This window comes from Notothenia rossii (assembly GCF_949606895.1).
Source record: "Notothenia rossii genome assembly, chromosome: 10".
NCBI classification, from domain to species: Eukaryota; Metazoa; Chordata; class Actinopteri; order Perciformes; family Nototheniidae; genus Notothenia; species Notothenia rossii.
This window is the reverse complement of record NC_136908.1, coordinates 63,650,342-63,675,097: the sequence shown is the minus strand read 5'-3', so window position 1 is coordinate 63,675,097 and position 24,756 is coordinate 63,650,342. Positions and strand designations below refer to the sequence as shown.

At 39.6% G+C, this 24,756-nt stretch overlaps 6 protein-coding genes across 8 annotated transcripts; 4 read left to right on the top strand and 2 right to left on the bottom strand.

Annotated features, from left to right (window-relative positions):
• The first annotated feature begins 3,984 nt into the window (after positions 1-3,984).
• LOC307022859 (histone H2A-like) lies at positions 3,985-4,404 on the top strand. The gene has a single exon (XM_079655762.1). It carries the CDS (start codon positions 3,996-3,998, stop codon positions 4,377-4,379), a length of 384 nt encoding a protein of 127 aa, XP_079511888.1. The 5' UTR covers positions 3,985-3,995; the 3' UTR covers positions 4,380-4,404.
• Positions 4,405-5,071: 667 nt separating this feature from the next.
• On the bottom strand, positions 5,072-5,597 carry LOC307022658 (histone H3.2; the record flags this gene model as incomplete). Its single annotated transcript, XM_079655499.1, has 1 exon — positions 5,072-5,597. The coding sequence occupies one exon, from the start codon at positions 5,595-5,597 to the stop codon at positions 5,187-5,189; it is 411 nt and encodes a 136-aa protein (XP_079511625.1). The 3' UTR covers positions 5,072-5,186.
• Positions 5,598-6,564: 967 nt separating this feature from the next.
• Positions 6,565-10,136, bottom strand: LOC307021118 (uncharacterized protein). 3 transcript variants are annotated; one of them, XM_079652944.1, is made up of 2 exons: positions 9,815-10,131; positions 6,565-7,354 (listed from the first exon to the last, which is right to left on the bottom strand). In XM_079652944.1, the coding sequence occupies exon 2, from the start codon at positions 7,328-7,330 to the stop codon at positions 6,668-6,670; it is 663 nt and encodes a 220-aa protein (XP_079509070.1). In that variant the 5' UTR covers positions 7,331-7,354; positions 9,815-10,131; the 3' UTR covers positions 6,565-6,667. The 3 variants fall into 3 exon arrangements, with proteins under 3 accessions (XP_079509070.1, XP_079509072.1, XP_079509071.1); XM_079652946.1 differs by having other exon boundaries at positions 9,915-10,131; XM_079652945.1 differs by having other exon boundaries at positions 6,566-7,354; positions 10,082-10,136.
• A 9,133-nt stretch (positions 10,137-19,269) lies between these two features.
• Positions 19,270-19,720, top strand: LOC307021135 (histone H2B 1.2-like). The gene has a single exon (XM_079652965.1). It carries the CDS (start codon positions 19,280-19,282, stop codon positions 19,655-19,657), a length of 378 nt encoding a protein of 125 aa, XP_079509091.1. The 5' UTR covers positions 19,270-19,279; the 3' UTR covers positions 19,658-19,720.
• Positions 19,721-20,923: 1,203 nt separating this feature from the next.
• Positions 20,924-21,339, top strand: LOC307021131 (histone H2A-like). Its single transcript, XM_079652961.1, has one exon. The coding sequence runs from the start codon at positions 20,935-20,937 to the stop codon at positions 21,316-21,318; it is 384 nt and encodes a 127-aa protein (XP_079509087.1). The 5' UTR covers positions 20,924-20,934; the 3' UTR covers positions 21,319-21,339.
• A 1,603-nt stretch (positions 21,340-22,942) lies between these two features.
• On the top strand, positions 22,943-23,383 carry LOC307021125 (histone H3.2). Its single transcript, XM_079652953.1, has one exon. The coding sequence runs from the start codon at positions 22,955-22,957 to the stop codon at positions 23,363-23,365; it is 411 nt and encodes a 136-aa protein (XP_079509079.1). The 5' UTR covers positions 22,943-22,954; the 3' UTR covers positions 23,366-23,383.
• The last annotated feature ends 1,373 nt before the right edge of the window (positions 23,384-24,756 follow it).

The following is a 24,756-nucleotide window of genomic DNA, read 5'->3' as shown; positions in this document are numbered from 1 at the left end:
TTAAACTGTATTAATCCATGTCTAACACATATGGAAGAAGAATGTATTAGATCCACTGCCCTACCCCAGTCCACCTCTGATATGTCCAACTCCAATTCCTCCTCCCATTTCCTTTTTATGAGATCAAGGGATGGGGAAGCCACCCTCTGGATATTGACATAAATCCTGGAAACCACCCCTTTAAAGGTCGGGTTCGTATCCAATAGCTCATCAATCCATCCACTCTGTGGGAGAACGAGGGATGAAGAGAATGTTTTTTTTTCAAATTCTCGAACCTGAAAAAATCTGAGGTAATTAGTCTTTGAGGAAATGCCATACTCCTTCTCCAGTTGAGCAGCCGACATAAATATCCCATCTTTAAAAAGATTTCTAACACATTCCACCCCAGCTCTATGCCATTCTCTAAACGCTGCTCCCCCAAGGGCCGGGGTAAACAAATGATTGCCATAAACGGGAGCAGATAGGAGGGCGTTTCTGTTTTTAAAATGTGTTCTGAACTGGATCCATATCTTAATAGAATCATGTACAACAGGGTTATTAGTGTAAAGGTGTTTGCTTAAAGGCAGAGGAGCACAGACCAGGGAGCGCAGGGACACTGGGCTAGATGCATATCTTTCCATATGTACCCACACTGGGGTTTCATCATCGTCTAGCTGCGAGACCCAAAACAACAACTTATGTATATTGGCGGCCCAATAATAGTGCATATAATTTGGTAGAGCCAGGCCTCCCTCTTCCCTCTGTCTCTCAAGGAACTCTCTTCTTATCCGGGGGACCGTTTTATTCCAGATGAAGGTGGATGTACATTTATTCAGTTCCTTAAAAAATGATTTAGGAATGAAAGCCGGAATCGTCTGAAACAAATAAAGGAACCGTGGCATTATATTCATTTTAACAGAATTTATCTTCCCTGCTAATGATAGGGGGAGAGTTGACCATCGTTCCATGTCTAATTTTGCCTTATCCAGTGTTATCTTAAAGTTATGATTAAATAGATCTTTGTATTTACTTGTTACATTAATACCTAAGTAGGTAAACTTATCTTTATGTGTTGTGAAAGGATAGGCCTGAAATGACAGTCTCCTCGCCTGCTTATTAATTGGGAAAAGGACACTTTTCTCTAGATTAATTTTGTACCCTGAGACCTTCCCGAAGCCGTCAATAATATCCAGAGCCACTGGGACGCTTATGATAGGGTTTGACAGGAAAAGGAGGAGGTCATCAGCGTATAGCGAAAGCTTATGGCTTTGCATCCCCCTGCGTATTCCCCCAAGTCCAACAGCACTCCTCAGCATTATTGCATTATTGAATTAACCTTTAATTGAGAATAAAAGGAGTCAGTTGAATGTAGTAGTCACTTAGCCAGGTAAGCCCCATGCACAACAATATTGCACGAAAAATACCATTGCTGTTTTCTGATCAAAAGTGGTGTTCATTGGCATTAAAACGTATACAAACGCTGCTGAAGGTTAATCCAATGTCTCTGTGTCACTTTGAAATGATTACTGATAATCCTCAGAGACACAGAGGGCCTCATCACATAACTTTGCGTGGGGCCACAAGTTGGCCAGGGGGAGCTCTGGTACTTATTATGTTATCATTTGGATTCCTAAAGCTTTTAGTCTCCGATCCCATCATTCAAGGGTGGTTTTCGCTTTAAGTAATGTTTTTTTTTTTGGATGTTCAATCTGAATTTACTTTAAAATAAAAACAATCTATATTGATTCTGACTTTTCTACATCCAACTCACAGGTTTATCACTGCTTGGAGGAAAAAGATGATTAATTTACCTTTTAGAAGGGAAGATATAGTCATTTGTTCTGCGAATGTCATCTCAATCCTGAGGCCTGAAAAACCGGCTTGGGGCTTAACAGGTTAATCAAAGTGTAATGAATGTTGTGGATTTATAGCTCACTTATGGTGCATTTCCACTACAGCGCGGTTTAAGAGTGCCGTGCCCGGCCCATTTTTTCTGGCCCCATAAAATCGAGGTTCTTAGCGGGCCAACAACCAGACTGAGGCGGGCTGAGTATGCTAAACTAGAGAGAGAAACGCTGGCAAGGGGGCTACAACTACAACAAGATGAACATATTTGACCGTGATTTAATTGTAATACACGTTTCAACATTATGCCGAAGTAACAACATACTGATACCGGTTAGTAAAAACCATGAATTAATTCTTTGACAAGTCTGCAGACAGACGGCAGGCGAAAAACCTCTTAAAATACGTGTTTTCTGAATGGAGATCGGCTAAGCTAACGCAGTATATGCTCCGACCGTCCACACTCACAACAACGGCCTACAGACATAAATAAACCAGCGACTGTATTCTCCATGACACAGACAGTCTGTGGTTTGTACTTGTTTAAGTTTTTGTCTAGTTTCGGATCAGATATGAGGAGCTGTGAGCTCTGAGTGCTAACAGCTAACGGCTGATGTTGGTTTTCTGTGGTTCGCATTGAAGAAGAAGTCACGGCTCCGCCTACACTGCGTTACTATAGTTACTACCCCAGTTCCTAAACTGTAATGGAAACGCAGCATAAAGTGAGCCTGGCCTACCAAGGCCTAACTATACCGTTCTAAGCCGAGCAAGGCCCTGCACTGGAAATGCACCATTACAGTAATAAATAATATGAACCCTTATTGCTGAGTCAGCTTGAGAGATAGGAGTTGTGTAATATTTTGAAATGAGAGATCCAGACGGCCGTCCGCCTGCTGCTCCCCGGGGAGCTGGCCAAGCACGCCGTTTCTGAGGGCACCAAGGCCGTGACCAAGTACACCAGCTCCAAGTAACCTGTTGTCGCTACTGCTGCAAACCAACGGCTCTTTTAAGAGCCACCCACTTCATCTACTGCTACTTTCCTCTTTCAAAGTGTCTAAACCTGTCTAAACTAAATTAATACTTATGTTGACAAGTGAACAACATTTTTTTTAAAGCTGGATTTTGGAATTATTTATTGGTGGTAATGACATTAAACTGCTATGCTCACTTGGATTTTTCTTCCTGAGATCTGGCTTTTACTCTTTACATTTTCTTCATTTTACTGTTTGAGCACTATTTTCACACATTTTATACTTTAAGCTGAGCTCTGTCGTTTTTATTAAGTTACAATTCATTGTTTGTCTGTCTTTGTACATCACTTCGACCTGAAGGTTTTAATGTTTAACAAATAAAGCTATATTGTATCTTAAGTGCTGCAAATATAATAATGTATGTACAGTGTGTATATATACGAATGAGAATAGGTTGTATTACCAAGTAGGTTAAAACATACAAGGAATTTGCTTTGGTATATTTGGTGCATACAAAGACACAGAATGAAGAATACCTAGCAAAATAATCAAAATAAAATAGGGCTATGTACATTTTGAGAAGACATACGTTATAGATCTTTATGAATAAAAATCACAAAACCTTAACTAGTCCCACAGATGGAAAATGTACAGTGTTTCAGCATACAAGCAAAAAAGGCAAAATACGAAATAAGAGATGTCCTCAAAATATTAGAGATAACAAAAGTAGACATTACACAAATTACAATCTACACAAATAAGTTACAACTGATGATAATTTTGTTCCACTAAATGTTTAGCTCAAACGTTACAACTGCATGTATTTAGGTGGGTGTGTCATTTGAGTTATAATACGGAATATATTATTTAATAAGTTAATTACACACTGTAAATAAACATTAAGTATGACACCTTTATGAATGTCTTAATGTTCTCCACACATTGAGACTTTCGCTTCTTAAATTACAGGAGTTTATATTCATCTTTGAACGGGTGAAAACTATTTCTGAAAATAAAAATGTAAACTTTAACGTCTCATTCTGAAAAGAATTCAGGCGGCAGACCGACCTGTTTTCTGATTGGACGATCACAGTTACGGGTCAATCTGACCAATGAGCGTACAGCTCTGCTCCTATATAGTCTGGTGAGAACTGTGACCAAGTTACTTTCTTCTAACGTCGAAGAATAATCACATAGAAAATGTCTGGTCGCGGAAAAGGTGCAGGAAAGGTTAGGGCGAAGGCCAAGACTCGCTCATCCCGTGCCGGGCTCCAGTTCCCCGTCGGCCGTGTCCACAGGCATCTGAGGAAGGGTAACTACGCCCATCGTGTCGGTGCCGGAGCCCCGGTGTACTTGGCCGCTGTGCTGGAGTACCTGACAGCTGAGATCCTGGAGCTGGCTGGAAACGCCGCCCGGGACAACAAGAAGACCCGTATCATCCCCCGCCATCTTCAGCTCGCCGTCCGCAACGACGAGGAGCTGAACAAGCTGCTGGGAGGAGTGACCATCGCTCAGGGAGGCGTGCTGCCTAACATCCAGGCTGTGCTGCTGCCCAAGAAGACCGAGAAGGCCGCAAAGAAGTGAAAACCCTGAACCCGCTTCTACCAACACCCCAAAGGCTCTTTTAAGAGCCACCCACTTCCAACTAAAGAACATTTCTTTCTTCACTACACAACTACTTAAAGGCTCAGAACAGTTATCTCCCCCCTTGCACTATATGTATTAAGGTGTACAACATATTCAACAAAGTCACTCAATTTAAAACACATTAAATAAATTACTATTAATGATTTAATCTGTATTTCTGGTTGTAGCCTCTAAACTAAAGCAAACTCCTCTTCACAATGTCCTTCGTACATCCAGCAGGTTAATCACCACATTCTCAAATGAATAGCGGTTTGGTGTCTAACAGTTCCTTATTTATTTTGTATTGGGTACATGAATGAAGTCTCAGCCAATTAGCAGTTCTTGAATTTGACTCTTTGTATATTATACCCATAGGATAATAGTTTAGTAGCTTTAAAACAAACATTGCACAAACTATTATACAGCACTATTTCCAAGATTAGATAACTATGTAATCAGTAACATCTTAAGTAATAGTGCAAACTAAACTACTTCAGAGACAGCCCACAGTCAGATGAAAGTGTCCACTCAGTAATTAATGTATACACCATTATCGACTAGGATGTTGGAATACCAGTTAAATTGTTTTATATATATATATTTTATCATAATATGTTACTATGAACCATGCTTTATTAATCAAAGGGGGACAATGTGTTTATAAAGTATATGCACACATGTGTTTCAGGAGTGGTTGCTCTGTTAGAGTGTGTGTGTGGCTCTTAAAAGAGCCGTTGTGTCTCGGTGTTCTGGTCTCAGGTCAGTTTAAGCCCTCTCTCCGCGAATACGGCGGGCCAGCTGAATGTCCTTGGGCATGATGGTGACCCTCTTAGCGTGGATGGCGCACAGGTTGGTGTCCTCGAACAGGCCGACCAGGTAGGCCTCGCTAGACTCCTGCAGAGCCATGACGGCAGAGCTCTGGAAGCGCAGGTCGGTCTTGAAGTCCTGAGCGATTTCCCTCACCAGGCGCTGGAAGGGCAGCTTGCGGATCAGCAGCTCGGTGGACTTCTGGTAGCGGCGGATCTCCCTCAGAGCCACGGTACCGGGCCTGTAACGATGGGGCTTCTTCACGCCGCCGGTGGCCGGGGCGCTCTTACGGGCAGCCTTGGTGGCCAGCTGTTTCCTGGGAGCCTTTCCTCCGGTGGATTTACGGGCGGTCTGCTTGGTTCTTGCCATGGCTAGCGAGAGTCTGCTTCTCTGTTCGAAAAGTAGTGCAACAGAGCTGCTTCTATACCCAGAGCTGGAGTATCAGCTACGCTGATTGGTCCAATCTTAACACGTGATATAGCAGCGCCGAGAAGGAAAAAAACTTTTCTCAACTTTATTTATAAACTCAAACACTAAGTACAAGAGCCAAAAGAAGAAACAGTGGCAGAATAGTATAGTCATAACAATACTTATAAGAATTGTATTTACATTCTTACATTCTCCATGTATGAATTATATTCTTTAAATACTGTTTATAGCTCTACTATTTTCTGCTTGAATACATTTCCGTTATCCGTTATTCGTTGACTTCATTTGAATATAAAATGTACCCAAAATACATTTAGATTAATGAGGTCAAGTTTCATTTATTATTTATTCAATTAATAAATGAAACCCTAAAATAACACGTTGATATTGGTCCTGCTTTTCTACTGGCCGGACTTTCATGTAACTATTTACTAACCTGGTATATATCATTTAAAATGACCATATTTAGTAGTTTCACTGGTTGTGAGGAATATACAGTATTACTTAAAACTAGTAGTCGCGTATGAAAACACTATGGTCGATTTCAAAGTGTTTGTGCATTATAACCAATTTCTATGGAAATGTCTATAATAATTATAATATACTTTGTATTAGCTAACATATAACTTATACTTTTGTCCAAATCAACTGAAAATAAGTGCAGCAACCATATGTGTTTGTATACACATACCTTTATATGTAGATTGTATGGTTAAATAAATCAAACTAATGTAAATGTTATCCAGGTCAGGTACTAGAACAAGTTACTTCAGATAATATTGGAATATTGAGGCAAATTCCATGTGGTATGAAAGCGCAAAATGGAATATTAGAATATAACATGGAAGCAGATATATAAATAGAGTGTCATGTGGTTATGTACACAAAGCATGTATGTTTTGTTCAAGTTGTATTTATGCAAAATTAATTATTAAAACAGGAGAAGTGCTCTTTTGGTGTATGTGGGTGGCTCTTAAAAGAGCCTTTTGGAGATAAAGTAGATGATCTGTTTACTTCCTCGATGATGTCCTGACTGGTGCCTTCTTCGCTGCTTTGGCAGCTGGTTTAACCACCTTCTTCACAGCTTTCTTGGGGGTTACTGTCTTCTTGGGGGTCGCTGCCTTCTTGGGTGCTGCCTTCTTGGCCGCCACCTTCTTCTTCGGGCTCTTAGTGATCTTCTTCACGGGGGTTTTCTTGGCAACAGTAGCAGGCTTCTTCGCTGCCTTCTTGGGTGTTACTGCCTTCTTGGCTGCTGGCTTCTTGGCGGCGGGTTTCTTTGCTGCTGCTGCTGCCGGCTTCTTGACTTTGGCTGCGGGCTTCTTCGCTACCTTCTTTGGCTTCTCGGCGGCCTTGAAGGAGCCGGTGGCTCCGACTCCCTTTACCTGCACCAGGGCTCCATTCTCGAGTAACCTCTTCACGGCGCGTTTAATGTGAGCGGTGTGTTCGTAGCCCTGAGCGGCCAGCGCCTTCTTCACAGCGATGTAAGAGATCCCTTTACGGTCCTTGGAGGCGGTGACCGCCTTCAAGATGAGCTCAGCGGCTCCGGGACCAACCTTCTTAGCCGGCTTGACTGCCTTCTTCTTCGGGGACTTGGCTGGTGCCTTGGCCGGTGCCTTTGCCGGGGCGGCGGCGGCGGCGACGGCGACTTCAGTGGGAGCTTCTTCTGTTGCCATTATGCTGTCAGGAGAATTCTCGGTCTGATGAGACGGAGAGAGAAATCCCAGCGAAGAGAGGTATTTAAACACACCATGAGAACCGTAGAGACTCAACTCAGTGGCTCACACAGGAGCTGCAGAAAAACTGTGCTACTTTGTGCTTTCTCTTCAGCTAAAACTGTAAAGAATACACATTTAGAGAACAAGTTGAATTTCAAAGGTTAATCGAATTGATAGCGGATTACTTAATCTTCATGTAGAAGCCAAATAAAGCTTTAAATATTGTTGTGTTTTCATTGGGAAGGCATTAAACCTGCTAAAACTACTGCCGTGAGCGGTACAGATCTGCGACTTTTCTCTGTAATCTCTCTCTTAAAGGATTTAAAGTACATTATAATCCCCCTAAAACTTGTAATATAGTGAAATTAAATGTTGGATTAAAGACTCAATGTGAAAAAAATTAAAATGTGTCAACACCTTTTTGTTAAACGGAGGTAATTCTGCTGTCTGCAAACACACTCCCATCAGGACAGGCCCTGGCTGTGTTCTAAATACAGTCTTTGTTACTCAACAGTGAGAGAACTTAATTTAGCACAGCTTTTCTCATGTATATCACAATACAACTATATTTATATAGTATGAGTATTATCATATATTTTTAGATTCTGAAATGTGTTAGACAGATAGATCTAAACCTGTAAGGTCACAAAGGGTCTCAAACAGACACAAACTCTTGGTAGCAGAACTCCCACTGACTGTGAACATCAGACAAGTATTATCACTTTATTAGTTGTAGAAAATCAGAGAAACAGAAGCTTAAGTGAAGGAATTAGAACCATACTGAAGGATTATTTGAATTATTTGAAGGATTAAAGTAACGTGGTATGGCAGGAAAGTTCAATCTGGTATATTCCTTTTAATGCCACCTTATATATATTCATGTGTGTTAAATTAGAAAGGACAAAGTATCTTTTCCCTCCCCAATATATTGAGGTGAAGTCCTTGTGTATAGAGAGAGAGGTGAGAAGGGGACACCCTTATTTGGGAATAGGGCCAGACGCTGGAATGTTTCCCTCGTAAAAGAAGGGTGTGTTTACACAGGCTTGAAGCAGATGTGTGTGTGTGTTTTCATTGCAGTAAATAGATCTGCTACATGATTACTGGTCAACTATACCTCTGTTCTTATTCTTTCATGTGTGGGTACTACATGGCTACAAACATTGTGGAGAAATTAGCTTAAACATCTTTTATTACTCTATATGAAATGGAAGCAGTTTTTATGACAGGGACGAGAGAGGTGGGGGAGGGACGCATTCCGAGGAGTTTCAGCATGTCAATTGTCAGGGGAATCGACTTGTTTTCAATAGAGGTGTGTGGTTGGTTACTTTGTGTTAATAATAGCAGTATGTGTAAAGGAAGCTGGAAATATACAATGTGAAACCTTTTATTTGAAGTAAAGATGTGAACAATAGCTCAAACAAATGGAGGGGCTATAGGACAAATGAGTGTGTTCTCCATAGGTAAGCCTGTGTGAAGTTTGACTATTTGAAAAGCATCTCTAATACTGCTTAAGAGCATAGGTAATGTGTTCCTCGTTATTATTGATATGAAAGTAATTAACATGTATTACGTATATTTAGCCAACTATAACAACTATATCTTAAAACATACTTTTAACTTGTGTGTGGTAACCTGAAGGGGGGAAGATGGACTCAGGGACAAAGGGCCATAAAGGAGATGTGTGTGTGCTGGCTACAAGATGTGAAATAAGAAAAGGAAACTTGTTGTTGAGAGCAAGTTCGTACCAGACACCAAAAGGTGTCTGGTCTTCGTCAAACTGAATGAGACTTTTTGTTTCCGGGTTTCTTCTGCTGTGTCGCACTGATTGGGTGCGACAGGCCATGTGTTGGTCTCTCCCAATAAGATGACCTCTGGGGGAAAGCAGGCACACACCTCCTCCTGTGTTTTAGTATGAAAGACTGTGTTTTCCTTTGGTTCGCGCTCTTGTTTTTCACCGGCCGTTCCTGAGACCTGTCTCACACGTGGTAGAACCTGAGCCCGGAGTACTCTGCAGAGTGCTTCGTGATTTCTTTGTATTTGTATTTTGTATCGTTACTGTTTATCATTAAAGCAAGATTATTGTTTAACTTGTATTCTGGTGTTTCTTAATCCCTTTATTTTCCCGAATTCACCTAGCTTAGCAAACGACACGCGGAGACGAGGTTGGTTTTCAACATCCTCCAAATCTCCAACAATACACCAGCACAAAGGCTTGGAATTAGCTATGAAATGATATTATTCATTAACACTAGACTGTTAAATCTCAATGTTATCCCAAATGGATTATTAGAATCTCAAAGAATTTCCTAAGATTAAAGGAAATTAAAGTTCAGATAAAACAGGAGGAATGTGCTCTCTTTCTCTGGCTTTTTGTTTTTGTTTTTTTGTTTCTTTTGTTTTTTGAAAGACCAGTGAAGAGTGCATTACATTAGTCCAACTTACTTGCTATGAATGCATGTATGAGCTTTTCAGCCTCTGGTTGGTTTAAAAATGAGCGTACTTAGGTCATATTTCTTAGGTGAAAGGAGCCTGTCTTAGTCACCCTGCTTATATGATCTGCTCCTAGCCGCCGACTCAGGTAGCCCAGCTGTCTTGGTGCTGTTGGACCTGACAGCTGCCTTTGACACTGTGGACCATAGCATCCTGTTTTCACGGCTTGAACAGTCCGCTGGCATCACAGGCTCTGCCCTTGCATGGTTCAGGTCCTACCTGACAGACCGCAGCTTCTCAGTGCAGCTAGGTGCCTTCTTCTTCTTCTTCTTCTTTTCTTTAATGGCGAATCGCTTCCACTTGGAGCATATATCGCCACCTACTTTTTAGTTACTAAATGTTCATACTAAATCCTTGTCCTCAGACCAGTGCTTTTGAGGAATTTGAAGATCAGCTTGTTTGCTTCATTTCTTGATTTACTTTCAAATATTGCCTTGAAATCCATGTCCTTGATGTTGAGTTGTTCCAGTGCAGTTTTCAGAATGAATCTTTGTCTGTTATAATCCGGGCAGCTAAAAAAAACATGATGTATTGTCTCTGGTTGTTGGCAACCATCACAATTGCCATTTGGATGTTTTCCAATCAGATGCAGTGATGAGTTTAGTCCAGAGTGTCCCAATTTTATCCTGCTGTTGATGCTCTGCTCTCTTCTACTACTACCCCACGTGCTTCCTGTTCCTACTTCCCTTTGTATCTGATATAAATGTCTTCCTTTGGTGTTACTGTCCCATAGTTTTTGCCATTGTTGCTTGATAACCACTTTAGTAAAAGATTTGACTTCTGCTCTACTGATGGGTACACTAATATCAATCTGGTTTGCTTTCAAACCACATTTTGCCAGTTGATCCACTACTTCATTCCCTCTAATGCCCACATGCGCTGGAACCCACACAGATTGAACAACAATTCCCAGATGAACTAACCTAAACATGATTTGTAAAATTTCATGTAAAATATCCTGACGACATTCTGAAGAGAAGTTGTTTATACTCTCCAGAGCTGCACTGGATTCAGAGCAAATGACCACTCGCATTGGCTGTATTTCCTCTACCCACTGAAGTGCTAGAGAGATAGCCATCATCTCTACTGTATATACTGCAATGTGATCACTTGTACGCTTTCCCACGTTGACTTTTAACTCAGGAACATAAAATGCACAACTCGTTAAACCATTTTCTGGATTTTTGGATCCATCAGTAAATATTTTTATAAACTGCCCATATTGTTCATGTAGAACAGTGTTCACATAAGCCTGTACATTGAATTTGTTTTTCATTGAATGTACCCGTTTCAATAGTGATAAATCTACTATAGGTTGAGGTAGCAACCATGGTGGAACAGCTGATAACAACACCGTCGGACTAATATTCCATTCTTTAACTTTGAATTCCTTACATATTTCCGAAACACAAAAACAAAAACTTTCTTTTTTTATTTTGTTACTTTCCCAACTTGTTTGTACAGTTTGTTTAGTAGGGTGAGTATCTTTATGACCCTGTAGATTTGCCCAGTAATTAACAATTAACTGCTTTCTCCTCAAATAAATAGGTACTTCTCCGACCTCTACCTGAAGTGCCGACACTGGTGTAGATCTGACTGCCCCACAGCATATCCTTAGTGCTTGTGCCTGGACTCTATCTAATTTTTGAAGAGAAGAGTATGCAGCTGACCCATACACTATTAGTCCGTATTCTATGGCTGATCTAATTAAGGCCGTGTATACGTTCCTCAAAGCAGCTTTATCAGCCCCCCACTTAGTGCCTGCCAAGCACCTCATAACATTTAAAACCCTTTTACATTTATCTACGACTTTATCAATGTGAGTACTCCATGTGACTCTCTCGTCCAACCATATTCCCAGAAATGTAAATGTCTTCACTTTCTTTACATCTTGTCCATAAAGTTTTAACCTAACCTCCTCACCTATCCTTTTCCTCGTAAAAAATAAAGTTTCAGTTTTTTCCACCGACAATCTAAACCCCCATGTCAGAGACCAGCTTTCAATTTCCCTAATGGCTTCCTGAATCTTAGCTACAATATATTTTACATTTCTGCCCCTTTTCCAAATAGCTCCATCATCTGCAAAAAGTGACTTACCAATATCAGATCCTACTTGTGTGTATATATCATTGATCATGATAGAAAATAAAAGAGGACTGATGACACTCCCCTGCGGGGTTCCATTTTCAACTTCATGCCTTCGAGAATATGACTTGCCAACTCGGACTCTGATGGCACGGCCAAACAAAAAATCCATAATCCAATTATATACGTTACCTCCCAGACCCATAATGTCCAGTTTTATTAATAATCCTTCCTTCCACATCATATCGTAAGCTTTTTCCACATCAAAGAATACAGCTACAACACAATCCTTATTCGCTTGGGCTTTCCTGACTTCATACTCCAGGCACAGCAGTGGATCTAAAGTACTCCGCCCTCTTCTAAACCCACTCTGATAAGGAGTCATTAGTTCATTTTTCTCAACGTAGTGTGTCAGCCTTTCTGTTATCATTCTTTCTATAACTTTACACAAGTGCGATGTCAGAGCTATAGGTCTATAACTGCCTGGACTGGTTGGATCTTTCCCAGGTTTCCTAATAGGAATAATGACTCTTTCCATATTATTGGCAGCTTCCCTTTCTCCCAGATCTTATTGTACACCTCCAGCAGCTTTCCTAATGCAAAATCACTTAATTTGGTCAATATTATATAACATACATAATCTTTCCCAGGAGCAGTCATTTTACACTTACTTAGTGCTCTTCTCAACTCTTGAATAGAGAAAGGTATATTTACAACACTCTGCGACAAATATCTTTCTTCATATACATTAGGATGTTCATCTAACACAGGGGTGCCCACACTTTTTTGGCTGGTGAGCTACTTTTGAAATGACCAGCTAACCGAGGTCTACCAACCAAAAATAAAATCCCAAATTGCAAGGGTTGCTGAATAACACGTTTTATTTTTACATGGGATAACTACAATAGGGCTGCAACAAACGACTAATTTGATTATCGATTAATCTATAGATTAATGAAACGATTAATCGACTATTCGGACTACTGCTGTGTGCCTTGCACAATTTCTCAAACGCTCTGATTTAGCCATCAACTTTTAGGTTTAGTTTGAGGTTGTTTTAGGCATGTGGAAACTAACAATGAAGACAATAAAGATGAATACTTGATTCAAAAATACATATATTATTAAATTAACTTAACAAATTGTGAACAAAATTAACATTGCTTTTTATTTGAATTAAATAAATAATATTTCACATCAAAAGAAACAACAATGTTTTAACAAATCTTATTAAATAATCTTATGACAGAACTGGAAACAGAATAGCTGAAACTTTAACAAAATAAATAACTCAGTTACCTCTAATCATTAACCCATGTTTGTATAATGTAGTTAACTCCGTGTGTTGCTGCTAGCATACATAACACCTGACGTGGAAACGTTACTCGTGGATGGGGCCACAGAGCTACTAGAAAGATAGTCGAACCCGGTGCATTCCTCCGTCTGAATGTGGTGCACTTTTGCTAAATGTTTAGACAAATTGCTCGTGTTACCGCCCTTACATGCTAAACACTTTTGGTGACGAGCATTGTCCACCTCAAGACGGGTAACATGTAACCACACCTTGGAGCGCTTCTCTCCACCATCTCCTCCGTGTGTTGCTGCATGTAGCAGATGCGTGTGTGTAAACTGCCCCGCCCCCTTGCAAACAGACGGGGGAGAGAGAGATCTCTTCTGGATTGGAAAGATAGAAAATACACCGACTATAGACGCATTTGTTTGTCTTTTTGCATGTTAGAAACGAGTTGGCGACACTAAGACTAAGAGATAATGTTTGTGTAGCAATAATACATGACCTTTCTCTTTCTCAACTCGCTACTCGGAGGGAAGTCGCTGTCATATGCCTTGTGAACACTCCGATAATGCCTCTCCACGTTACCTTTCTTTGGCAGAGCGACGCTTGCTTTACAAATAAGGCAAATAACCTTTGAATGTGACATCACAAAAAAGATTCTCCCTCCCATTCTGTGTGGAAGTGGTATGTCTTTAGCTGTTTGCTCGTTCCCGCACTCATTTTGTTGTTTGTCTCTCCCGGCACTTGACTGATTTTGTATCGCTTTGCATTCTGGGTTAACAGACTGGAAAGCAATAGGTCGCTTTTTCTGTCAATCAAGTCAACTCCTGAATTAAGTGGCAGGGAGGCCAAGGGAGGAGGGATCAAAACCTTTATCTAATGGTGTAGTTCTCCCAATACTTGAACATAATCCTCTCCAACACTCCCTGTTTGCTCTTTTAACAATGTTCCTTACCTGAGCCTGTGCCTTTTTATATTCTAATAAATTATGTAATGAATGTGTTTTTCTTAGCTTTCCAAACAGCCTGATTTTTTTCGGATTGCATCATTACTTTCTTTGTTCCCCCACGGTACCATCTTAACACGTTTACTAAGTTTACCAGTTTTATTCCCAATAGTTTCATTAGCGCTTTTAATTATATTTGAAGTAAATTGCTCATTTATTTCATCAATACTTCCTGCCATATCAATCTGATCAAATTCATTATCACACAATTTAGCAAACATCTCCCAATTTGCTTTAGAAAAAGTCCATCTCATGATACCGTCCAGCTAAACCACATGATTTATATCAAACTTGATTATAATCGGAATATGATCACTCCCAATACTGTTATTTGCCAATAGTTCAACTAGTACCAGAAGCTAATTCACTTGTTACAAGAGTTAGGTCGATTGCAGACTCTTTTCCATCTCTAAAATTGAGTCTTGTACCTTGCCCATTATTTAAACAAACTAATTCCTTTGCCTCCATTAAATCCTCCACCACCTGTCCGTTGTAATCTGTTGATCTCCCTCCCCACATTGTATTATGTGCATTAAAATCACCACACCATATTAATTCATTTCCTTGGCAAAGACTGTCTAATTCCTCTATTCTGAGTTTATTACATGGATTATAAAATGCAGGACACTAATTTTCCTTTTATTAATCCAAACTTCTACACCCACTATTTCTAAATCATGACTGTTCCTAAATGTTAGCCTACTATAAGACATTACTTCTCTGATAAAGATTGCACATCCCCCTCCCTGGCCATCATTTCTATCTTGTCTTATAGCAGTATATCCCCCAATTATGAAGTCCAAATTAGTCTTCAGCCATGTTTCTTGAATACAAATAATGTCTGGTTTTTCTTTTAACTGATATGTCTTGAATTCTTGTCCATTTGCAATAAGACTTCCTTGAAGATCAAGAGCCTTCAACTCCTGAAGACGATTCTCCATCCCAGTCAGGTGAGGGTAGATTAACTATTGATAGTGATGTAGAGAGCGAGTACAGCTCTGAGAGTGAGATTGAAGATGAGAAATATTATGAGAGTGTGAGCGAAAGCCCAGGTTCTGACTCCAGCCCTGACAGCCTTACAGCTGGTCAGCGAATTAGCATGTCCCTCTACTCGCCCCCTGAGAGCAACTCGGGGTCTTTTTCACCAACTCCGGAATTTCCAGAACCCCAGGGTGAGGCTCAGGGGGAAGCCCCGTCTGAGGTCTCAAAAAAGAGACCTGCAAGTAGAAACTTGAACCAAAATGAAAAACGGGCAAATGTAGATACATCATAGTGGTTCATTTTATAAACCAATATGAGCTTCTTAAATGTCGCTACCTGGAATATACGTGGTGTTCAGTCTAAAGACTTTCGAGAGAGGAAAATTAAATATTTATTAGACACTAATTATGACTTCCTCTTTACGCAGGAACTTAGAGTGAATACCACCAGTGATGTTGTGTGTATACGGTGGCATAAAGGCAAAAGTATTATATCCATTGGAGAGATTTGAAGAAGGGACATAATCCCAGGAAGGCTGCTTATGGTGGATTGTTTTTATAAAAAGTAAAAATATCAATTTATTAATATTTATACTGCCCCTGAGGCAAAAAATAAGTTACAATTATTCAGAAAACTTAGAGAGCTATTAACAGTGGGTTATAAAATTATATTAGGTGGTGATTTGAATACAGTAACAGAAGACATAGATAAGTGTAGTACAGCTGTTTTTAAACTGAGGGCGGAAGGAAAGCTGTTGAAAGAAATCTGCAGCGATGCAGGCCTTATCGATGTCTGTCGCTCACTGAATCCCACTGGAACGGATTTTACGAGATACGACAAAACAACTAAAACCTGTATAGACAGGATGTATGTATCGAGTCACTTCTCTGTCACCAACTATAAAACAATCTTTAATCACTTTTCGGATCATCTTTTGGTCCAAACGTCATTATCCTCCGGAGCCCCTTCCACTAAAAGGCTTCTGGAAACTGAACGCACAGTGCCTAAAAAATACTTGCGTCTCAACAGAACTAAAACTTGAAATACAAAAAACAATACAATTGAGATGTTTTAACAAACTCTGACATCAAATTATGGGAAACATTAAAAAATAGGTTAAAACGTTTTTAAAATTTAAATGTAGAGAATTAAATAAAGCAAAACATATTAAATATGTGTTAAGTATTATTATTTGATGACGCCCTTAGTCTGTGTACTACGGTAGCAGTCGCACTGTTATTCTGTTCTTGTATGAAGGTACGTCCTAATGTGACGTCACTACGTTGACTGTTGTCAGTCTGTGAATAAATTTACCGGAGACATGCTGAAGAGAATACCGAGTCTGATTTACTTATTGTTCATACGCGATTCATGTGCACCCAAGCTTAACAATATGAATCATTTATCAAACAATATATTAATTTAAAGCAGATTAAAGTTAAAACTAAAACGGTAGAAGAAAATATATCTAAATTAAAAACTGAAATTGATCAATTAAACCAGGAATCATTATATAATATTCATACAACATCTGAAATAGATCAGAGAGGCAACTTGGCTCAAGCCATTAAAACTAACCAAAAGCAAATCCAAAGTAAATTCATCAAATGTATAAAAAATCAAGAAGGTTGTATTGTGTATAATGAAAAACAGAAACGAGAAGTGATTTATGTGATTTATGTGATTTATGTTCTGAAGCATATAAAAAAATAGACAATGAAACGGACTGTGTTAAAACTCTGTTGGGAATAATCCCTCCGTACAACATCAAGACTTTGATTTCCTTCTTGAGATTAGAAAAGATGAGGTGATCCAGGCGGTGAAAGAGCTGAATGTTGGTAAGAGCCCCGGTCCTGATGGCCTGCCCACTGAGTTTTACCAACTATTATCTGATGATGTTTTGAACTTACTGACCTCTATGTTTAATGAAGGTCTCAGCAGTGGTTGTATGGGGGACTCATTTTATGAAGGTGTCTTGACTCTACTATATAAAAAAAACGATGAAACTGATATAGATAATTACAGACATTTAACTATTATGAATACTGATTATAATATACTAGCAAAAATAATAATGAATAGATTAAAGATATATTAGATAAAATAATAGATAAGGAGCAAACATGTGCTATAAAAGGTCGCCTTATGTGGGACAACTTATCAATTTTAAGAGAAATCATAAATAAACCAAAAGAAGAAAAAGTGTTTTTTATTTTTGGACTTGATAAAAAAAAAGCCTTTGACTATTTATCCAGAGATTACTTTAATGGTCGGTGATGAAGGCCTACGGATTTCCTGAAGCCTTCATAAACATGATTAAGTGTCTGTATTTTAAATCTTGTGTTTGTGTAAATGTAAACGGTGTGTTGACAAATGCATTGAATGTTGAGAGAGGGGTTAAGCAGGGGTGCCCTCTAAGCGCAGCTCTGTACGTGCTAGCCATAAGTCCATTAATTAAAATAATAAACAATGACAGGTTCATATCAGGAGCACCAGTTGGCCATGCACCCAAAATAACTGCCATCGCCTATGCAGACGATGTCACTGTTATTATAAAAAACCAACAGGAAATGGATGTTCTAACAAACTAAACCTATATGAATTGGCATCAGGAGCTAAATTAAACCACAGCAAAACTGAAGTTGTTTGGATCGGCAACGACGATGTCAGATGCGACATAAACATTCAACTGAAAAAAGAAATTAAAATACTTGGAATAACTATTTGTAGCGACAACTGTGCTGAACTCATTTGGGAGAACAAACTAAGTGAAGTCAAAGAACAAGTTAAACACTGGGAGAATAAAAATACAAATTATAAATCAAGAACAAACATAATAAAATCATTCATACTTAGCAAGATCCTTTTTCTAGCAAACATCTTCCCCCCCCCAGCCCAAATAATCATGCAATTAAACAAACAGTGTGTCAATTTGGTGTGGGGTACAACAAGGGATGTTGCTAAACGTAATTTGTTATTTAAGAGTAGGGAATATGGAGGCCTGGGAGTCATAGACCTGGGCATCAAACTGAAAATTACCTTTGTAAAAAACATCTCGGCTGCAATCAATAGGTAAGCACCTTGGGTTGAGGATGGAGAAAAGGGATGGAAGAAAATAAGAGGAAGAGGCAGAGCTAGAAATGGACCCTATTACAAGTTAGTTTATGGTGACTTCACAACTGAAGTTCAGCATTTAGGGATTGATTGGATCGGACTACCGAATAGACTAATTTCTAAAATGATAAACAATTTCAAATATGGAGGTGTTATAACATACAAAAACCTAACACCTGACGAAGGTAACGAAGTCTTGAAATTAGTGAAAAGTAAACAGTTATCGGAGAGCATGAGAGACGTGAGGTGGCTGATATCAGTCAACAGACTTGCGGTCAGAGCTGTGGTTTCATGGTTCATGGTTTCAACTGTGAGGAGGACGAGACTTTACAGCACCTCCTCATGGACTGCTGCAGAGCCCAGGAGGTGTGGTCGCTCCGACGGGGCATCGGCTTAGAGTTCAATGTAGAATATATCTCAATCATGTATTTTATTCTGGATGAGGGGATGGACAATAAACACAGGGAACTTTTTCAGCTGGTAATTTGTATCACATGTATGAAGATCTGGAAGACAAGGTGCACAATTATGCTAAATCAGACGATCATAAACAGCTTGTAATAGATTGCGTTGGGTAATATAATATCTGATTGTTTATGTATGATATCATATTTCTTGATTTAGGTTATCATTTTCAGTTTTTAAAAGACCAAGTTCTTCAACCATTTTATATTTTATCTTAATCTGAACAAACAATATACTGTTATGCATCAAGTCTTTTTTGGTTGATTTCATTATTTAGATTTCAATTAAAAAAAATGTTTTCTCTTCTGTTCTCAAAAACTATGCTCAAAGGGTGATTTGTTTTGCGCATGCTCAGTACTCAACCAATCCCGTGCGAGCAACAGCACATTCTGTTTTGCATCGGAGGAATATAAATAGACCACGCTGTCTCTCGGTGAATACATTCTACTTTGTCAACTCCCAATCGTTGATCATGCCTGAAGCAGCCAGCGTGAAAGCGCCCAAGAAGGGCTCCAAGAAGGCGGTCATCAAGACCGCCAGCAAGACCGGCAAGAAGAGGAGAAAGTCCAGGAAGGAGAGTTACGCCATCTACGTGTACAAAGTGATGAAGCAGGTGCACCCCGACACCGGCATCTCCTCCAAGGCCATGGGCATCATGAACTGCTTCGTGAGCGACATCTTTGAGCGCATCGCCGGGGAGGCCTCCCGTCTGGCTCACTACAACAAGCGCTCCACCATCACCTCCAGGGAGATCCAGACCGCCGTCCGCCTGCTGCTCCCCGGAGAGCTGGCAAAGCACGCCGTGTCTGAGGGCACCAAGGCCGTGACCAAGTACACCAGCTCCAAGTAACCTGCTGCAGCTACTGCTCCAAACCAACGGCTCTTTTAAGAGCCACCCACTTCATCTACTGCTGCTATCCTCTTTCAAAGTGTCCCAATATACGTCAACATAATTGCCTTTTTTAATATAACTAATATAATACATGGTACAAGTTGACTTTATTTATAAGAAGCTGGTTTTTAGAGTATATTGTTGGTAATGACATTAGACTGCTATGCTCACTAGGATCAGTTTCCTGTGAACTGCATTTTACTATTTACATGTTGTTGATTTGACTTCAGCAGTATTTTTACATATTTAATACTTTAAGCTGAGCTCTAATTACATGTCACTTGTTAGTCTCTTTTATTCAAAGTCACTTACATACTCATTACCGTGGGGAATCCCACAGGAGCAATTTGGGGTGAAGTCTCGGACTCTACGACATGCTGACTAGTGGGGTTTGAACCTGACCCCCTGATCCGAACACCACCACACGCCTCCTCAATTGTAGTATTATTCATTTCTGTCTATCTACATCACTTCCACCTGGAGGTTTTAATGCTTAACAAATAAAGCTATATTGTATCTTAAGTGCTGTAAATATAATAATGTATGTACAGTGGGTATATATACGAATGAGAATAGGTTGTATTACCGAGTAGGTTAACACATACAAGGAATTTGCTTTGGTATATTTGGTGCATACAAAGACACAGAATAAAGAATACCTAGCAAAATAAAATAGAACTATATATATTTTGAGAAGACATAAGTTATAGATCTTTATAAATACACATATGAAATAAGAGATGTCCTCAAAATATTAAAGATAACAAAAGTAGACATTACACAAATTACAATCTACACAAATAAGTTACAACTGATAATTTTTTTCCCGTGAAATGTTTAGCTCAAACGTTACAGCTGCATGTATTTAGGTGGGTTTGTCATTTGAGTTATAATACGGAATATATTAAGTTAATTACACACTGTAAATAAACATCAAGTATGACACCTTTATGAATGTCTTAATGTTCTCCACACCTTGAGACTTTTGCTTCTTAAATTACAGGAGTTTATATTCATCTTTGAACGGGTGAAAACTATTTCAGAAATTAAAAAATGTAAACTTTAACGTCTCATTCTGAAAAGAATTCAGGCGGCAGACCGACCTGTTTTCTGATTGGACGATCACAGTTACGGGTCAATCTGACCAATGAGCGTACAGCTCTGCTCCTATATAGCCTGGTGAGAACTGTGACCTAGTTACTTTCTTCTAACGTCGAAGAATAATCACATAGAAAATGTCTGGTCGCGGAAAAGGTGCAGGAAAGGTTAGGGCGAAGGCCAAGACTCGCTCATCCCGTGCCGGGCTCCAGTTCCCCGTCGGCCGTGTCCACAGGCATCTGAGGAAGGGTAACTATGCCCATCGTGTTGGTGCCGGAGCCCCGGTGTACCTGGCCGCTGTGCTGGAGTACCTTACCGCTGAGATCCTGGAGCTGGCTGGAAACGCCGCCCGGGACAACAAGAAGACCCGTATCATCCCCCGCCATCTTCAGCTCGCCGTCCGCAACGACGAGGAGCTGAACAAGCTGCTGGGAGGAGTGACCATCGCTCAGGGAGGCGTGCTGCCTAACATCCAGGCTGTGCTGCTGCCCAAGAAGACCGAGAAGGCCGCAAAGAAGTGAACACCCTGAACCCGCTTCTAACAACACAAAGGCTCTTTTAAGAGCCACCCACTTCCAACTAAAGAACATTCCCTTCTTCACAATTAGCTCAGAACAGTGATCTCCCCCCTTGCACTATATATATTGAGGTGCACAACATGTCATATATTACACAAAGTATCTCAAACTAAAAACACCCAAATTATATAACCATACACACTTGAAACTTAACTAAATTACTATTAATGATTCTATCTGTATTTCGGGTTGTAGCCTCTAAACTAAAGCAAACTGCTTTACACAATGTCCTTTGTACATCCAGCAGGTTAATCACCACATTCTCAAATGAATAGTGGTTTGGTTTCTACATCTGTCAGAAAACAGCCCGAGTGGCTATAATGTGAAAATCTGCATCTGGAGTCCAATGAGGTACTTTCAGTACATTGACTCCATGTCTTTGAAGATCTGGAAAGATTCACCAAAAAACAAATAAACAGCAATGTTCAGATCAATTACTTATTTATGTTTTAAATAAAGCTGAATGTATTCTTGTATTAATATCACTATAACCATAATACTTTAAATCGTCAGTCTATTAATTGTGGCTGTCTTTTCAAACTAAAATGTTCCTGACTTCCTCTACAGTGGACATACTGTAACATTTACAAATACAATTCTATTAAAAAAGTCTAAATTGCAAGATTTTTTTCTTTTAACTCTAAATAGGTAGGAGATACAAAATAAAGAAGATTGGAAAACATTTGTTTCCTCGGTTCCCAGGAGGACATTGCCCCTTTTGCTGGATGTCACGTAGTATCCTCTATTCAATAAGTCTTCTGTATTAATGTTGCTGAATTCTACTTCACCCAAGTAGCATTCAGTACAATTCTCTGTATACCTGAGCCACGCATTACACCATGCTATATTTCCATTGTGAATGATGCAAGCCAGTCAGCAGTGAATATCAGGACCAAGTAAGATGTGCATGTATTGAATTGATCTGTAATTCCAAGATGCATTAAAGTCATTTCTTCATCTTTCATTGCCAAAAAAAGTTTTAATCAAATTAATACTCAAATTTCACACCAGCTGTGAATGATAGTGTATTTGATTCAGGTCATCGCTTTGCTTATAAATAGCTGACTCCATAGTATGAAACTCAGATAACATATTCTTTATTTTCTTCATATAAAGACATTATTTCGTTATTAGAGAATCATAAATCATAACCATAAACGGGTTTGTTGACAAGTAACACATACTTAGAATTTGTCTTGGTGTTTTATCCGTATACATAATACAAATTATTTTAAGAATGCTATAATAACATTAGAAATATAGCGATATTTACATCAAAATATGTATGAATTACAATATGCAGAATTCATAGTTTATGAATGTATAGAATAATTTGTGCATCATTCATCTTTGCTGGACTTTTGTATTATGTCACACATGGATGTATAATAAGAACAGTTAACAAATGAGCGCGAAATTTGAATTTTCCAATCTCTACCAACCAATAGTTGAGCTGCAGTGTTACGTGTATACATTTGACCAATCAGCGTCGTTGCCGTGCCTGCTCTGGCTATATAAGAGACAGAGACAGCTCTCCACATTACTACTTTTCGAACAGAGAAGCAGAGTCTCTCTAGCCATGGCAAGAACAAAGCAGACCGCCCGTAAATCCACCGGAGGAAAGGCTCCCAGGAAGCAGCTGGCCACCAAGGCTGCACGTAAGAGCGCCCCTGCCACCGGCGGCGTGAAGAAGCCTCACCGTTACAGACCCGGTACCGTTGCTCTGAGGGAGATCCGCCGCTACCAGAAGTCCACCGAGCTGCTGATCCGCAAGCTGCCCTTCCAGCGCCTGGTGAGGGAGATCGCTCAGGACTTCAAGACCGACCTGCGCTTCCAGAGCTCTGCCGTCATGGCTCTGCAGGAGTCCAGCGAGGCCTACCTGGTCGGCCTGTTCGAGGACACCAACCTGTGTGCCATCCACGCTAAGAGGGTCACCATCATGCCTAAGGACATTCAGCTGGCCCGCCGTATCCGCGGAGAGAGGGCTTAAACTGACCTCAGACCAGAACACCGAAACACAACGGCTCTTTTAAGAGCCACAAACACACTCTTACAGAGTAACAAGTCCTGAAACGTACGTGTGCATATACTTTTATAAACACATTGTCCCCCTTAGATTATGAAAGCATGGTCCATAGTAACACATTATGATAACATAGTATATAAACGCCTACAATGTTGATCCAATTGTAACCTACCACTTTGTTTGTAATGCAGGCTCTCATTTATGGCTAGACACTGACATCAAGTGGTGTCTTTGGACAAAGGCCATACTAACTTAACTGAATATATCATTTTGGTCTGTAAACAAGTTAATATAATTACTAGTCCTAGCCCTAGCGCAGGGGTACTCAAACTTTTTTTATTGAAGGTCCACTTGTGAATTTTATACAAGGTCACTGGTCTGGATGAATGCCAGTAAAGTCATTGATTTTGGAAAGTTGCACAATATACATTTATTTTAGTAGACCTCAACAATGGAATTATGATCAGTAGAAATGGCCATGACATGGGACCTTTAATCTTAACTCATAACATGCCTTATGTTGAAGTGAATGTTTGAAGCTACTGACTCAGAATCAGCACTTTAGTAACAGCTGAAATAGATGGGGGTTAGGCTAGAGTGGGTGATCTATTTGGTATTTTGAGCAAAACACTAAATAAACATGTTTTTTATATATATCTGAGACCTATAATATATGCCTAAAAATAGTACAATAGGAGAGCTTTAAAGTAACACACTGATTTTCAGACTTTAAAACACATTTATTTCAGAACTATGGGATTTACCTGCTTACTTTTTCCATTTTGTCACGACCGAAACGATCATGTAAATTACCGAGACTTAACCATATGTTTCGGCAGTGACGATTCTAGCTAAAATTGAGCTTAACTAAAGAATGCTAGCAAGTACATGGCTAGCATACACGTTTTTGAAGAGGTTTACACATAAAAACCTGATACTTTGCATAAAATGCAGTGTGTCATTTCATGATAAGACACTTGCATCTAACTGTGTGTGGGCTGAGTACAACATAAAGTTTAGTTTAAACAATATTATTTAGGATGTTACTGATTTATCTAATCTAGAAATAGTGCTGTATAATAGTTTTTACCTTGTTTGTTTTAGAGCTACTAAACTAACTCCTAACGATAGATATACAATGGTCACATTAAATAACTGCTAATTGGAGAGGATAAATTCATTAATATATGTACCTAGATATACTTAAGCTCTTAAAATGCTAATAACAAATAAATAAATAACTGTTAGAAAGACACACGTGTTAATATTTAATCCACTACAATAGAGCCACTATTTTCGTTCTGCTCCAAACATTTGTTGGTGAACTCTGACACCAGGTGGATAAACACGTGGGT

Coding starts and splice junctions, on each gene's coding strand:
- LOC307021125 (XM_079652953.1), top strand. CDS start 22,955: ATGGCAAGAACAAAGCAGACCGCCCGTAAATCCACCGGAGGAAAGGCT.
- LOC307021135 (XM_079652965.1), top strand. CDS start 19,280: ATGCCTGAAGCAGCCAGCGTGAAAGCGCCCAAGAAGGGCTCCAAGAAG.
- LOC307021118 (XM_079652945.1), bottom strand. CDS start 7,330: ATGGCAACAGAAGAAGCTCCCACTGAAGTCGCCGTCGCCGCCGCCGCC.
- LOC307021131 (XM_079652961.1), top strand. CDS start 20,935: ATGTCTGGTCGCGGAAAAGGTGCAGGAAAGGTTAGGGCGAAGGCCAAG.
- LOC307022859 (XM_079655762.1), top strand. CDS start 3,996: ATGTCTGGTCGCGGAAAAGGTGCAGGAAAGGTTAGGGCGAAGGCCAAG.